Source organism: Heptranchias perlo, chromosome 14 (genome assembly GCF_035084215.1).
Source record: "Heptranchias perlo isolate sHepPer1 chromosome 14, sHepPer1.hap1, whole genome shotgun sequence".
NCBI lineage: Eukaryota > Metazoa > Chordata > Chondrichthyes > Hexanchiformes > Hexanchidae > Heptranchias > Heptranchias perlo.
In genome coordinates, this window is record NC_090338.1 from 16055362 (window position 1) to 16072886 (window position 17525).

The window sequence follows — 17525 nt, forward strand, 5'->3', positions numbered from 1 at the left end:
CTCATAAGTCAGCCATGCCATCCCAGGAATCAGTCTGGTAAACCTTTGTTGCACTCCCTCCATGGCAAGGACATCCTTCCTCAGATAAGGAGACCAAAACTGCACACAAGACTCCAGATGTGGTCTCACCAAGGCCCTGTAAAACTGCAGTAAGACATCCCTGCTCCTGTACTCAAATCCTCTTGCAATGAAAGCCAACATACCATTCGCCTTCCTAACTGCTTGCTGCACCTGACTGCTCGCTTTCAGCAACTGGTGTACAAGGACACCCAGGCCTCGTTGCACCTCCCCTTTTCCCAATCTATCACCATTCAGATAATCTGTCTTTCTGTTTTTACAACCAAAGTGGATAACCTCACATTTATCCACGTTATACTGCATTTGCCATGCTCTTGCCCACTCACCCAACTTGTCTAAATCACATTGGAACCTCTTTGCATCCTCCTCACAGCTCACATTTCACCCCAGCTTTGTGCCGTCTGCAAACTTGGAAATGTTACATTTAGTTCCCTCATCCAAATCATTGATGTATGTATTGTGAATAGCTGGGGCCCAGTCATTGATCCCTGCGGTACCCCACTAGTCACTGCCTGCCACCTGGAAAAAGAACTGTTTATTCCTACTGTCTGTTTCCTGTCTGTCAACCAATTCTCAATCCATGTCAGTATATTCCCCCCAATCCCATTTGCTTTAATTTTATGCACTAACCTCTTATGTGGGACCTTATCAAAAGCCTTCTGAAAATCTAAATCCATAACATCCACTGGTTCTCCCCTATCTATCCTAGTAGTTATCTCCTCAAAAAAACTCCAGTAGATTTGTTAAGCATGATTTCCCTTTCATAAACCCAGACTTTGCTGCTGGCTCAGTGACTAAGGTTGTGGGTTCAAGTCCCACTCCAGAGACTTGAGTCCAATATCTCAGCTGACACTCCAGTGCAGTACTGAGAGAGTGCTGCACTGATGGAGGTACCGTCTTTTGGATGAGACGTTAAACCGTGGCCTCGTCTACCCTCTCGGTTAGATGTGAAAGATTCGAAGGCAATATTTCGAAGAAGAGCAGGGGAATTCTCTCTAGTGTCCTGGCCAATATCTATATCCTCAACCAACATCACTAGAACAGATTATCTGGTCATTTTTTCATTGCTGTTTGTGGGACCTTGCTGTGTGTAAATTAGCTGCTGTGTTTCTTACATTACAACAGTGACTACACTTCAGAAGTGCTTCATTGGCTGTAAAGTGTTTTGGGATGTCTTGAGGTCATGAAAGGCACTATTTAAATGCAAGTCTTTTTTTTAAATACACCACCTGCTATAATACTGAGCCTTACAGAATTGGAAGCTCCAAGGTTTGATCCATGGTCTGTGCTGAGGAGCACTGCAATTTACCTCCGTGTGATTGGGTTACAGATGGAGGAATCAGCTATCGTTCCCACCTTTTGGAGGATTGTCTAGTGACTCTGACTGGAAAGTGCACGTTTGTTTTTATTAGGCAAGAATAGGATTGGGCTCGACTGTCGAGCCTACCTCACTGTGGCAACACTCACTGTATAGCTTATGTATGAGGAATGGCCACTTGAACAAGTTACTGGAGGGCTGATGGAAACCTTGGAAAAGGGGGGAAAATTTGAGCAAAGAAGAAATAGAGTGCCAACTGAATTATCTGTTCAGCCCCCCCCCCCCCCAAAAAAAGCTTCAGCAGATGGTTAACTACACTGGTGGATTCCAAGCGACTTATTCAAAAACATTTAAGCAGGAGAAATACTTTCAGCACATTTTTGGGCACAGGATCTTTAACTAACATATTTCCCATTTTAAGCAGCTCCATGCAAAGCCAGCAGAAGCAATATAAAATATTTGTTAGATTCTGGATTTCTGCTTTCAGTTCATACACCGCACCTCGGGAAGGATATATTGGCCTGGGAGGGGGTGCAGCGCAGATTCACCAAAATGATACCAGGGTTAAATGGATTAAATTATGAGGACCAGTTGCATAGACTAGGCTTGTATTCCCTTGAGTGTCGAAGATTATGGGGTGATCTAATTGAGGTGTTTAAGATGATTAAAGGACTTGATAGAGTCGAGAGGGAGAAATTATTTCCTCTGGCGTGTGAATCCAGAACAAGGGGGCATAACCTTAAAATTAGAGCTAGGCTGTTCAAGGGGGATGTCAGGAAGTACTTCTTCATACAAAGGGTAGTGGAAATCTGGAACTCTTTTCCCCCAAAAAGCCACTGAGGGTAGGTCAATGGAATATTTCAAAAGTGAGATTGATAGATTTTTGTTCGATAAGGGTATTAAAGATATGGAACCAAGGTGGGTAAATGGAGTTAAGATACAGATCAGCCATTATCTAATTGAATGTTTTGTTAATGATCTTAAATTTATGCTCTCTAGTTACTGAGTCATCGATCCATGGATGGTATGGTTTTTCCCTATTTCCCTTATCAAAACCCTTTTTATAATTTTGAATACTGTATCAGATCTCGACTTTGACTGTGGTCTTATGAAAGACTCTCAATATCTGTGAGCTCATAGAATGATAGAAAGGTTACAGCATTGAAGGAGGCCATTCGGTCCATCGAGTCCATGCCGGCTCTATGCAAGAGCAATCCAGCTCCCTCTCCCACTCCCTCGCCCTATCCCCGTAGCCCTGCAAATTTTTTCCTTTCAAGTACTTATCCAGTTCCCTTTTGAAAGCTACAATTGAATGTGCCTCCACCACTTCCTCAGGCAGTGCATTCCAGATCGTTACCACTCGGGTAAAAAAAAGTTTTTCCTCACGTCACCTTTGGTTCGTTTGCCAATCAACTTAAATCTATGTCCTCTGGTTCTTGACCCTTCCGTCAATGGGATCATTTTCTCTCTATCTATTCTGTCTAGACCCTTCATGATTTTAAATACCTCTATCAAATGTCCTCTCAATCTTCTCTGCTCCAAGGAGAACAATCCGCTTCTCCATTCAATCCACTTAACTGAAGTCCCTCATCCCTGTATTCATTCTAGTAAATATTTTCTGCACCGTCTCTAAGGCCTTCACATCTTTCGTAAAGTGCAGTACCCAGAACTCCAGTTGTGGCCGAACCAGTGTTTTATAAAGGTTCATCCTGATTTCCTTGCTTTTGTACTCCATGCCTCTATTTATAATGCCCAGGATCCCGTATGCTTTTTTAACCGCTTTCTCAACCTGCCCTGCCACCTTCAACAATTTGTGCACATATACCAGGTGTCTCTGTACCCCTCTTAGAATTGTGCCCTCTAGTTTATATTGCCTCTCCTCGTTCTTCCTACTAAAATGTATCACTTCACACTTTCCTGCATTAAATTTCATCTGCCACGTGTCTGCTCATTTTACCAGCCTGTCTATAAGGCAACACGATTTGCCTTTAACAAATCCATGCCAGCTTTCCCTAATCAATGCACACTTGTCCAAGTGACTGTTAATTCTGTTCCAGATTATTGTTTTTAAAAGTTTCCCCACTACTGAGGTTAAACTGACTGGCCTATAGTTGCTGGGTTTAACCTTACACCCTTTTTTTGAACAAGGGTGTAACATTTGCAATTCTCCAGTCCTCTGACACCGCCCCCGTACCTAAGGATGTTTGGAAGATTATGACTCCGCAATTTCCACCCTTACTTCCCTCAGCAACCTAGGATGCATCCCATCCAGACCAGTGACTTAGCTGCTTTAAGTACTGTTAGCCTTTCTAGTACCTCCTCTATCAATTTTTAGCCCATCCAGATCTCAACTACATCTTCATTTACTGAGACTCTGGCAGCATCTTCTCCCTTGGTACATACAAGTGCAAAGTACTCATTTAGTACCTCAGCCATTCCCTCTGCCTCCATGAGTAGATCTCCTTTTTGGTCCCTGATTGGCCCTACCCCTCCTCTTACTACCTGTTTACTGTTTACATGCCTATAAGGCTTTTGGATTCCCTTTTTATGTTTGCTACCAGTCTATTCTCATACTCCTCTCTTTGCCCCTCTTATTTCCTTTTTCACTTCTGCTCTGAACTTTCTATATTCAGCCTAGTTCTCAACCTGACATCTATCATACGCCGTTTTTTTCTGCTTCATCTTACTCTCTATCTCTTTTGTCATCCAGGGAGCTCTCGCTTTAGTTGCCCTACCTTTCTCCCAAGTGGGAATGTACCTAGAGTGTACCTGAACCATCTCCTCTCTAAAGGAAGCCCATTGTTCAATTACAGTTTTGCCTGCCAGTCTTTGATTCCAATTTACCCGGGCCAGATCTGTTCTCATTCCACTGAAATCGGCCCTCCAATTGAGTATTTTTACTTTAGAGGGGCCCATGTCCATTTCCATAGCTATTCTAAACCTTATGATGCTATGATCGCTGTTCCCTAAATGTTCCCCCACTGACACTTGCTCCACTTGGCCCACCTTATTCCCTAGAACCAAATCCAGCAATACCTCCTTCCTCGTTGGGCCAGAAACATACTGGTCAAGAAAGTTCTCCTGAACACACTTCAAAAGTTCCTCCTCCTCTTTGCCCCTTATGTTATTACTATCCCAGTCTATATTATGGCAGTTGAAGTTCCCCCTTATCACACTCTATGGCCTTTGCACCTCTCTGTAATTTCCCTGCAAATTTGCTCTTCTATCTTCTTCCCACTAGTTGGTGGCCTATAGAATACATCCAGTAGTGTAATGGCACTTCTGTTGTTTAAGTTTAACCAAATAGGATGTCCTGGAGGGGTCAAGGACAGAATCTATCCCTCCAACACTGCAATATTCTCCTTAATCAATACCACCCCTCCTCCTTTCTTTCTTTCCCTATCTTTCCTGAACACCATGTATCCAGGAATATTTAGTACCCAATCCTGCCCTTTTTTGAGCCAGGTCTCTGTTATTGTCACATCATATTCCCACAAGGCTATTTGTACCTGCAGCTCTCCAACCTTGTTTACTACGCTTTGTGCGTTTACACACATGCACTGTAAACCTACCTTAGACTTTCTTGTACTCTTAGTCTGGTCCCATCTACTACCACAACCAACTAAAGCATCTCATCTCTGGTCTTAGAGAGGGTGGAATGAAGGTTCACTTGATATGTTCCTGGGATGAGAGGATTGTCCTATGAGGAGAGATTGAATAGAATGGGCCTATATTCTCTGGAGTTTAGAAGAATGTGAGGTGATCTCATTGAAATGTATAGAATTTTTTTAGAGGGCTTGACAGGGTAGATGCTGAGAGGCTGTTTCCCCTGGTTGGAGTCTAGAACTAGGGGTCATAATCTCAAGATAAGAGGTCAGCCATTTAAGACTGAGATGAGGAGGAATTTCTTCACTGAGTTATGAATCTTTGGAATTCTCTACCCCAGAGGGCTGCGGATGCTCAGCCATTCAGTATATTCAAAACTTCGGTCGATAGATTAAGGAACCAAGGGATATGGGGATAAGATGGGAAATTGGAATTGAGGTAGAAGATCAGCCATGATCTTATTGACTGGCGGAGCAGGCTCGAGGGGCTGAATGGCCTAATCCTGTTGGCAGCCAATTTGCGCTCAGCAAGGTCCCACAAACAGCAATGCGATAATGACCAGATAATCTCTTAGTGTTTTTGGCTGAGGGATAAATATTAGCGAGGAGAATGTTTGCTTATTGAAACAGCCTGGGGTATTTCCAAAAAAAAACTGACTACCTCCAGACCAGAATGCTACTGCTAATAGTTCTGGATCTGGAACCCATGCCCTTCCAGTTGGAAGCACACCATTTTGTTGCCAGAACTACCAGGCTTGCCCCATCATCTGATTTTAAAAGTGTCACTTCGATCTACATGTAGATATCTGGGTATTTGCCGAGTTTAATGGCAATTGCCTAATGATGCTGTGTTTTAATTCTTTAGGTCTCTTCCATACTCCTTGAACATGAAGCACTGGGCTCTCTTTCTTCTGTTGGCAAACTGGTGCTATGTCCAGGAAACACAGGCTGAATTCTTCACATCCATAGGTAAGACTTGTTGGAATGTTTATCTTTTTGGAGTAAAACAGAAAACTATTCATAACCCATGATACTGTGGCTAATTTCTGGAGCCTCTTCTGATGCGGACTCAAACCAGGAATGGTGGAAGCAATAAGCCTCAATGGTAAGATGTATCAATACTGGACCCTTGCCAGTCTTAATTACAACTCATTGTTTTAGTTGGCTTATTTTTGTTGATGGTTATAGACTCCTCTAGGTGAAGTACCTACCTTTGGCCTTCTCTTCTGCTGATTTAAAGAGAAGTGTTCTGGGTTTTGGAATCCCTGCCAGGTGTTCTCGAGAGGATCTCTCTAATTTGTTCCTCGGGCTTTACCATGAAACCGATGTGCTGTGGGCTCCAATCTGGCGCTCTCATGTAGGTCCTGGGAGGAAAATGGGAGGTGGGGGGGGGGGGGGGGTCAAGTGTGGGTCGGTAGCGGCCTGTAGTTTTACTGTGGAACCAGGCTGAGCACTCAAAGTGTACTTACCTTGTCTTCAATGGTCTCTACCAGTCCCTTTAAGGATCGCCGGTTAGGCCTTTTTAGAGCCTGAAAAACTAATTGGAGCTTGCACAGCCCAAGTTCTCCCTAGTTTTTAACCAATTTCAAAGCAGGGTCCAAAAACAGGCATTAGGCTTCTCAGTAGCATATGCAAGGGGCTGAATGCCTGTTTAAGGTGGCCACCAGGGACACCGGAATATCGCCCTAGTTAATATGGCACGAACCTATTTCTGGCGCCCTTGTGTGGGATATAACCCCATGAAATTAGTCATTATTGCCCCATATTATGCCCATAAAATGGGCAAAATAGGGTCCAATTTTCCTCTGCCTCTGTATCTCTCTCTCTTCTGCTGGTAACATTAGGCTCTATAGAGTGTTGCATCATGAGTAATGTGAAGTTGCTCTGCTGTTTTTCCGACTGCAATGAGACTAATGGGTACTGTGCCAAGTTCTAAAATAGCGTGCAGTGATAACGGTATTGACCTCGCACAGACCTGTCGATCTTGTTTGAGTTGCCCTTTTGGCCACTTTGTTAGAGAAAGCAGAGACTAATTCTTTCTCTTCCCCCCCCCCCCACCCCCCCCCCCCTCTCCCTCCCCAATTACTGCTTAGTACAGCAGTTCTGAAATGATGACCAGAATCTCTTCAGGGAGGCCGTTTGCCAAGAAAAGTCCAAAAACAAGATTGTTAAATGTGAGGACTTGGAAGTTTTTTTAATTGCTTTCAGAATCTGAGGAATAATCCTTTTGAAGGCATTTTGTTCTGCTAACCGAGTTGAAGCTGTCTGCCAGAACTTTCATTATCTAGGCAGTTATGTTTATTTCCAGATCTCCTTCATGAAAGAGTAACTGGTAACAACAAAAAGTGAATCATATTTGTCCATTTGTCAATGCTCTTATTTTCCAGCCAATAAAATTAGTGAGTTACTGCCACCTCCAGCTGTGGTGGAGGACACATTAATGAACACATGTGCCTTTTAACTATCGGAGATAATGAAAGCATGGATGAGGGTTTCAGTGATGGGAGAAGATGAAGTAGGTGCAGAGCTGGGCAATGCTGCAGAGGTGGAAGTTAAGAGATTGTGATTAGGATTGGGGGTTGAAACTTGCCTCCAAATTGAACAATGCATTGAGGTTGTGCGTCGTCTGGTTCAGCCTGACTGAACAGCAGGGAGGGAGATGGTATTGTGGGCAAGGGTACAGAGTTTTCGGGGAGAGCTGAATAAGATGGCTTTGGTCATTTGGAAGGAAATTCTGTCTCGTTCTTGACTTGATGCCAAGGAGTGGAGGATACTGGTGGAGAGGTAGACGAAGAGTTGTCAGCATACATGTGAAAACTGACCCAGTGCCTAACAAATCATGTCACTGAGGAGCAACATTTAAAGGAAGGGGACCAATGATGGAATTTTGGAGTATTCTGCGAGCAACCATGAGAGGGTGGGAGGAGAAACCTTCACTACAAATGTGCTGGATGCATTGCGACAAGTAGAAGTGGAACCACGCTAGGGCAGTCCTATGGAAGTGGACCACGGGAAAGGTAGTGGTGGAGGATGGAGGTGTCAGCTGCCATCAAAGGCTTTGCAAAAGTCAAGGAGGGATAAAAGCTTCACAGTCACAGTATGTCATTGGTGACTTTAAGCAGAATGGGCTCAGTGTTGTGAACACGACAGAAGCTGGACTGAAGGGATTAAAACAGGCAATTGTGGGTAGTGATGACTTGCTTGTGGACCTTTTAGAAAATGAAGACAGGTTATTTTTTGTGAAGGCAAAGTGAGTTTTTTTTGAGGTGATGAAGGCAGTTTCGAAGGGGAAACAAATAGTGCAAAGGGAGCCATTTACAAAGTTTTCAATACTCACGCAAGGAACTGTTCTCTTCCTCTTACCAAATTGCCTTGCAGCTTGTTGAAAGAGGGACAAGGTACATTGAGAGGATCAACTCCTAGCAAACCATAGCCAATATGTAGTTACTAGAGATCTCAGCCTAGAAATTCGATAGCGCCATGCCTGTTTATTGGGCACTAAGCACGCGCCTAAGCCTGCATTATGGCAGGCAGCAACCCATGCCCCTATTACAAGCTGAAAATGCATCATCCACTATATTGGTATAGGTTTAAAAAAAAGGCATCCAGGGCCCATGCCTGAAACTGGCATTAGGTCCTTTTGTACATGCAAAATTGGGTTGCTCTGAATGCAGTCGGCACCGGACTGGCTGTGTTCAGGAAAACCAAGTGTACATCCGGCCATAACCGGCAGTCCTTAAAGGGACCGTTGCAAGGTGCCACCAAAAAGGTAAGTTTGTAGAAAATACTTACCTCATGTACAGTTGGGAGGAGCGGGAGTGCTCTTCTTCTTGACCCCCCACATTAAAAACCACGAGCCGTTGTCACCACTTCAATCACCCCTCCTCCTAATTGGCGCCTCGACCACCTCCCAATCGCCACCTTGACCCCGTCTGGGTTTCCCGATCACCCCGGTGTCCCGGTCGCACCTCCTTCCCCTTGAAAGACCTACCTGAGGGCCGTTGCTGACGAGGCAGCAGCCCGAAATTCAAAGCCTCTTCACTCACGAGCTGCATATCGACTCCCATCAGGTGTCCGCAGCTCGCCGGTCCCACTTAAATAAAGCCCGAGGCCCAATATAGGGTGCATGTTGGGCCTACCTATTCAGGCGCAGGGATAATTGAAAACAGGGACCTCTCTAGCATTGTGAAAATCTGATGAATGCAATGATATTCTGGTGGGTTGATTTAATTTCTTACCTATCCCAAAGCACCACTTGTTGAAAAGATCCCTTGGGGGAAAATAACTGAAACCAGTCCAGATTCTTGGATAGATCATTCTTTATCTCATATCCGACAAACCTGGAGATTTTTTTTTAAATGAGAGGTATTTTTAGTCAAGCTAGGTTGTGGATCCAAACAAAATTTCTGCAGTCCCACTTAGAATCATAGAATGGTTACAGCAGGGAAGAAGGCCATTTGGCCCATCCAGCCCATGCCAGCCCTTTGTAAGAGCAATGCAGTTAGTCCCATTCCCCCGCTCTTTCCCCGTAGCCCTGCAAATTTTTTCTCCATGTGTTTATCCAGTTCGTTTTTGAAAGCCACGATTAAGTCCACCTCCACCACCCTTTCAGGCAGTGCATTCCAGATCATAACTACTCACTGCGTTTATAAAAAAAAGTTTTTCCTCAACGTCGCCTTTGGCAAAAGAACTAATCACAAATCTGTGTCCTCCGGTTCTCGACCCTTCCGCCAAGGGGAACAGTTTCTCTTTATTTACTTTATCTAAACTCTTCATGATTTTGAACACTTCTATCAAATCTCCACTCAACCTTCTCTGCTCTAAGGAGAACAACCCCAGCTTTTTCAGTCTATCCACGTAACTGAAGTCCCTCATCCCAGGAACCATTCTAGTAAATCTTTTCTGCACCCTCTCTAAAGCCTTAAGACATAATGGGAATAAATCCTAGTTTGCTGTAGACCTGTGGTTATTTTTCAGCTGAACCTTTTATTTCATTACTGAGGCAGGTATTGAATAGTTTCTGACGACAGCTCAGGCCCCTTCAATCCAGGATTAGAAGTTTTTAAAATTCTAGTGAGACCAATGTTGCCAGGGAAACAGTGGCCCATTGCATTGTGTTGTGCATTTCAAAAGCTGTGGGTAGTCAGAAAAGGATTTTGAACTTAGATCTTTTCTTCTTTATTATCTTGCAGTAGCATTAATTTGTAAAATCTCTCATTCTAAAGAATGTTAGGAATCCTCACCAATTTCCTACAAGATTCCACTGTCAAATTTCGTCCATTAAAAAGATCACAGTTAATCTCTCCTTCAGGCATTTTATTCTGGCATCAGTGTTCAAGATACAAGGCACTTTTACCTGGTGGGATAGGTTGTCCAACTTAGCACTCCAGATACTGAGCTTCACGCGGCAGTAGCACATATTGGGAATTTGGGTGGGGAGCTGAGCGCCCTCCCATGATTTCTCCATTCATCTTAATGGTCAGAAAATTGTCAAGCTGAACTCTAGATTTGTGCTCCTCATGCAGACATTGTATGACAGGAGCACTCATTCATAAAATCTGCCCGTGTATGGATGCTCCCAATGGAAGAAGATCGGAGCCTAGAAATTCGGGAGTGTCTCTTTTTGGGTTCTTGCCCTGCACATGAATGGTAAGGTCCAAGAAGCCCCGGGTATTGGGCCTCAGATCCCATTCCCATATGGAGGGTGCTGTGGGAGGAGGCCACGCAGGTAAGTGATGGAAGATCGGCCCACAGGTAGGTGATTGGTGGCCGGGGAGAGGTGGGGGGGTTCCCGGGCCTTGCAGGGGGTGGGGGGATTCACCTAAAAAGCAGGCGCTACGTGGCCCAATTTCTAGGCCCGGGTCTCCTCTGTGAAGCCATTGGTGATCTGGTGGGATAATTTTGGTTATGTCACAACGCAGAGAGCTGGTCATGTGCACGATGGTCGTCAGGACTCGGTACGAAAGTGGATCCCGGCTCCCCCAGTCTGGATGTAAAAGTGAGTGTGCAGCACCACTCCCCTGACATCAGGTGAGATTATGTGCAAATACAAATGCACTTATGCTGACAATAGGAATAAAAGGATGTGAAAAATTAAGTCATCAGCAATTGGAGGTTCCAGGTGAACAGGATTTGCCAGCAGGTTCACTCTACTGCAAGCACGTTTAAGTCTCCTGTTTTTTTTATTGGTGTGGTGTCAAAGCTCAGCATTGTCTAGAGTAATACAGGTCCCTCAGAACCACATTCGAAAATACAGACCTGGAACCCGTCTGGCTGGCAGGCTCTCCTTACTCCCAACAGGGAAATAAAAGAAGCTCATTGGTTTTACTTTTAAAAGCAGTCTGGATCCTTGTTCTTTCCATTAGCTTGGAGGGACGAGACCTTTGCACTGAAACATATTACTGACATTTTCCAGCTACCCCATTCAAGAATAGCTTGTACCATTGTACAGGACACCGACTCAAGAAGGCTGCCCACAGCTGAATGGGTTTCTTTGTGACAATAGAAATTGCTTTTCCGCTATAGAAGCGTGGCTGGCTCCAGATGTATGGGTCTCCCTCACAGCTCACTTATTGCAATGGCAGTGTTGTAGATGCAGTAAAATGTGGGTCTTTGATTCTGCCATGGGAGAATGGAGCTGCTTTTAGTAATGTAAAGTCGCACAAATTTGCTTTCTGTGGATCTCTATGAAATCAGAGTCCAGTACACCTACACAGACCGGTTCATCATTCTGAGTGTACACGAGCGGACGATGCATAGAGTCGTCAACTTTGGTTGGACGTATTCCTGGAGGTTTCAATCATCACGTGACCTCCCACCTCCAATTGTCCAGCCCAGTCAAGCAGCCTTTTTTCTCCCTCTCCAATATTTTTATAACTAATAAATTGAAGTAGTCAAAGAAAATGGAAAAAAAAACACAAATATTTTTAATGTCCCTATGATTATTCTCCTGGGTTGCTCGCAGCAATGTCCAAGAGATTAATCTTTGATTCCTGGAGGGTTGATAACCTTAGTGATTCACTGGCTCTCCTGAAGCTGGATGTAATGTCAAGCACAAGAATAAGATTGTCATTGAAAGGTTGAATTGGTAGTAATCACCCTTTAATTACGGAAAAGAAGCAAGTCACTGCAGCTACTTTCCAATTACTTGATTTTAATTTTTTAGGAACAACTCATGCACAGTTATGGTATATTTCCCTTCCCCCCCCCCCCCCCCCCCCCCCCCTCCTCATCCCCTTACCACTGTCAGGGAAAAATATCTTGCTCAAGTTAGTTCCAATTTGGGAATTGGCCATGAGCCAGAGTGCAATGTTTTCTTTTCCGAAAGTTTGAATTTCACTTCCCCAAGTTCGAACCTACACCAGGAAGGCCTGGTGCTTTGGAACATAGTTGTAGCAGGAATGCTGAGACATTGAGATCGCAGTGGTGTTCATAAGAAAATCAATGTGCTACAGCAGACCATGTGATTGTAACTGTTTAGAAACAATAGCTATTCCACAAGAAGCACTCCACCGCCCGCTAAGCAAGGAATTGGAGGAAAGTAGGGAGTGTCAGTTCAAGTGACCTGACCACACAGACAAGGTGAAGTCTGGTTTTATTTTTAACTTCTATTTGTCATATGACTGGATCTTGTTTTGATTGAAAGAAACATTATGCAGATGGCTGGGACTTGTTCCGAATTCCTCTCTGGTTTAGTTTATGTTCAGTGACCTGTAATGTATTGCAATCAATCTTAATTCTATCATTTCAAAACCACTGTATATATTGTAAAATGTTGAGGAATGTGACTTAGCCTATGATAAGACCTTTGTACTGCAATCCAATGGGCTCTTAATGCTTGAAAAGAAAGAAAGAAACTGATAACTTTTGCTGTGTTGTCACTGTCTCTCCTCCTTTTAAGACCTCCTCCTTAAAACCTACCTCTTGTCCAAGCTTTCGGTTACCTGTCATAATCTCTCCTTATGTGGCTTGGTGTCAAATTTTGTTTGATTTTGCTCCTGTGAAGCACCTTGGCACATTTCACTATGTTAAAGGCATTATGTAAATGCAAGTTGTTGTCATTTAGGAAATACGACAGTTAAAATGTGCACAGCAAGATCCACAAACAGCAGTGAGATAAATGACCAGATAATCTCTGTTTTAGTCATCTTGGTAGAGGGATAAATATTAGTCAGAACACCAGGGAGAACTCCCTTGCTCTTCTTTGAATAGTGCCATGGGATCTTTAACTTACACCTGAGAGGGCAAACTTGATTTAACATCTCCTCTGACAGACTGCACCTCTGACAGTGCAGCACTCCCTTGATATTGCACTTAAGTGTCTGCAACCACTTGTAGGGTTTCTGTTTGTCCAGTACAGAGTACACACTCTTGCCACAGGAACACATCCCATTAACCTAAGTCCAGAGAGCATGGGTGCAGATTGGCAGAGCCAAGTCTTAAGGCCCTAAGTGTTTAATCAGTTAAAACCAGGCCTTCAACACTGCGATTTGTCCAGGTAGGACCACCCCACCTTGAGGCATTAGCTTGCAGGATTATCTGGAGTTGAGTGGGATGAATCCTAGTCCCATAGTGACAGGTCTACCCCTCGATTTCTAGCTGACTGGTCAGTCATCAACAGCGTAATGGAATACTGCGGCGTTATTGGATTACTGAGTCTGACACAAATGCTTGACTTGGTCCTGAGATCCCAGTGTCATCTTGAAGCCACCTGATCTTCAAAGTGCTTCTGTTAAGGCAAATAAATTCTTAAAGGGCTTGTCACAACACTGGATATTAACCATGTGGCGTTCAAACGCAGTAAAGACTATTAGCGACTTTGTGCATGTCCAGGACTGTTCTTCCTTGTACAATTTTGTTAACTTCAAAATTGGTTAATGATCCTGCAAAATAAATAAAAGGAGCCAAAAATGATCTGAGTTTTATGATTGTGCTTTGCAGATGTGGGAAAATCTTGGCTTCTACCATTTAATGTTATCTTTGATAATATACATCCAAGAGTTTAATTGTTAGGGAATAGGCATTCTTGAATTAACTTTGTTTAAAATGTTTCCTCTTTCCTTCAGGTCAAATGACAGACTTAATTTACACAGAAAAAGACCTGGTCAAATCTCTGAAAGAATACATAAAAGCAGAAGAGACTAAATTAACAGCAATTAAAAGGTACTTATTGGCAATATGTTTAAACCCTATTCTAGTCACCTTAATGATTATGTGGCTACTTGCTTCCTTGCTGACGGTGATATCCCTTATTGGCACTCAATGTTATGAGAATAGATCCTGTGCCTCCAGTGGGAAGCCTGTGTGAGGTGAAGATAGGACCCACCATCCCAGTAAGCACTGTTCCTTGCTGGGGGTAAGGGATTGCAGCTTTCACCCTCCAGAACCAACATTTTGATGTATCCATAGCCATAACTTAAAGGCCCACTGAGATAGGTAATTTGAGGTTCAAGCTAGAATGCATTGTTGAAGCAGAGTAGAGGGAGTTTTACCCTGCATCTGAATGTGTCTTCCTCAGTTAGGTGTATTGGAGGTTGACACAAGCTGCCTAAAATGAGAACCTTTTTGTTCTTCAGCACTGTTTTCCCTCTCAATGTCGAGCACGTACTAGTCAACAACAGAAGTGACAATAGGACCAATACCTTACTGTAACTGTGTTACTTGCAAATGCTACTAGTAAATTATCCAGTCAGTGATATAGCGCAATTGATGGGCAGGTATTGAATAGTCCCCACTTTTACAAAGTATGATGATGAATGGCTACTCCAGCACAATGGAGCAACAGGGAGTCCTGTCTCTACTAAGATGTGTCAAAGTGGTCTTTTAGAGGATACAATTTTGGTGGAATTAAAATTTCCCATCCTAATATTAGTATCTTCTGCCACCTTTTATAGCTGGGCTGAAAAGCTGGATCAGCTGACACACACGTCAACCTCTGACCCGGAAGGATATCTGGGCCATCCAGTGAATGCGTACAAACTCATGAAACGGCTGAACACAGATTGGCTAAAACTAGAGAGCTTGGTTCTTCAGCATACTTCTGATGGTAAGTAACAAAAGTGATAGATAGCCACTGGGATTTCCATCTATTTAAAGGGGAAAGTAATGGCTGTATTATTTCTGCTGGCGTTCTCACCTGTGACGTGGAGTAATAACTTATAATTTCTATTGGGAATATGGTATTGGGGATTACTTTATGTAGTCAACCTGGTGTTTAACCCCAGGGCAGATCTTGACTTTGTGCAATAGTGTAAAACAGGTGCTAGCGAGTCACATCTCTCCCGATTTTTATTTCCATTGACATCAATGGGAGGATACTGAGAGGTGTAGAGGAACACAGGGACTTTGGAGTGCACGTCCATAGATCCCTGAAGGTACCAGGACAAGTAGACAAGGTGGTTAAAAAGGAATACGGGATACTTCCCTTTATTAGCCGAGGCATAGAATATCAGAGCAGGGAGGTTATGCTAGAATTGTATGAAACATTGTTAGGCCACAGCTTGAGTACTGTGTACAGCTCTGGTCATCACATTACAGGAAAGATGTGATTGCACTAGAGAGGGTACAGAGGAGATTTACGAGGATGTTGTCAGGGCTGGAGAATTTTAGCTATGAGAGATGATTGGATAGGCTTGGGTTGTTTTCTTTGGAACAAAGGAGGCTGAGGGGAGATTTAATTGAGGTATATAAAATTTATGATGGGACTAGATAGAATGGATAGGGAGGACCTTTTCCCTTGGAAGAGGAGTCAGTGACCAGGGGGCATAGATTTAAAGTAATTGGTAGAAGGATTGGAGGGGAGCTGAGGAGAAATTTTTTCACCCAGAGGGTGGTGGGGGTCTGGAACTCACTGCTTGAAAGGGTGGTAGAGGCAGAAACCCTTAACTCATTTAAAAAGTACTTGGATGTGCACATGAAGTGCCGTAAGCTACAGGGCTACTGATCAAGTGCTGGAAAGTGGGATTAAACTGGATAGCTCTTTTTCAGCCGGCACAGACACGATGGGCCGAATGGCTTCCTTCTGTGCCGTAACTTTCTATGATTCTATGATCAATATTTAAACGTTATGGTCCAACGCCCAGTGACTGATTCGCCAGTGAAACCTGGAGTCAGGCAGAATCATGGTCAGGAGAGGCCCAGGTATCTATGAATTTTTTTTAAAAAATTATTGAAGGTTTTCTTGTGGGCCGGGGGAGCAGAAGTGCTCTTCCAGGCCCCAGACGGAAACCTCGGACCTCCATCTCCCTCAGCTTTCCCTCCCCCTCCCCTGGCCGCAATCGCCTCAGAAAACGCTCCCCTCTCTTACGCAGTTACTGAATGCCTTGGCTCCCTGGCCGTGGCCTCCTCGTTATTCCCGACGGATTTGTTGGGAATCCAATTGAAATCATTTAAATGAGACCCTAGAGTTAAAATCTTCCGGGCCTCACACTGCAGTAGGCCGAATGAGTTGCCACCTGCCTTGGGTCCTCACACACTGCGCTTACACCTTCAGTTAAAATCGGTACTTGTGTGTCTAGGTGCTTTACAGAGAATAGGTGCACAGCCAATCGATTATAGTCATTGAACCAATTGGAGCCTGAATTAGAGATGGAAAAATAGAGAATGAGGAGATAGAGAACAGGAACGAGACAAGGATAGAGATAATGACAGAGCCATGGAGGGAGGGATTAGGACTGGTGACTGAAAGCTTATTTGAAGAGAAAGATTTTGAGAAGATTTTTAAAGCTGGAGAGTGAGAGAGAGGAGTTTCTAAACAATATAACTAATGTTAACATTTGAAAAACTAAATAATGGATGCACCCTATTCATGGTGTGTCATGGAGAAATACTATTATGTACTGGGATTTAAGAACATAAGAAAATAAGAAATAGGAGCAGGAGTAGACCATACGGTCCCTCGAGCCTGCTCCTCCATTCAATAAGATCATGGCTGATCTTCGACCTCAACTCCACTTTCCCACCCGATCCCCATATCCCTTGATTCCCTTAGAGTCCAAAAATGTATCGATCTCAATCTTGAATATACTCTACGACTGAGCACCCACAGCCCTCTGGGGTAGAAAATTCCAAAGATTCACAACTGAGTGAAGACATTTTTCCTCATATCTGTCCTAAATGGCTGACCTCTTATCTTGAGACTATGACCCCTATTCTAGACTCTCCAGCCAGGGGAAACAGCCTCTCAGCATCTACCCTGTCAAGCTCTCTGAAACGTATAAAATTCTTAATGAAATCACTTCTCATTCCTCTAAACTCCAGAGGATATAGGCCCATTCTACTCAATCTCTCGTCATGGGACAACCCTCCCATCCCAGGAATCAATCTAGTGAACCTTCATTGTACCCCCCTCTAAGGCAAAATGAGAGGGTTGGTATTCTGGCAGGTGGGAGTGGGTCCTTGTGGTTTGTAGATGTTTCTGAGGCTGCAGTGTTGTTTATTGGGTAACCCTTTACAAAACAAATGCCAAGTGTTTAACATGTACTTCCATGTCAGGACAGTAATATTTTATACCTTAGCTGAATATT

General features: G+C 43.7%; 1 protein-coding gene across 4 annotated transcripts in view; it reads left to right on the top strand.

The window, feature by feature from the left end:
- LOC137332320 (prolyl 4-hydroxylase subunit alpha-2-like) overlaps positions 1-17525 on the top strand; it is a 116588-nt gene that overhangs the window by 29149 nt on the left and 69914 nt on the right. For all 4 annotated transcript variants that reach the window (XM_067996062.1, XM_067996061.1, XM_067996064.1 and 1 more), the window contains exons 2-4: positions 5867-5970; positions 14067-14163; positions 14895-15046. In XM_067996062.1, the coding sequence (XP_067852163.1) occupies positions 5889-5970; positions 14067-14163; positions 14895-15046 (331 nt within the window). In that variant the 5' untranslated portion in view covers positions 5867-5888. The remainder of the gene's footprint in view (positions 1-5866; positions 5971-14066; positions 14164-14894; positions 15047-17525) is intronic.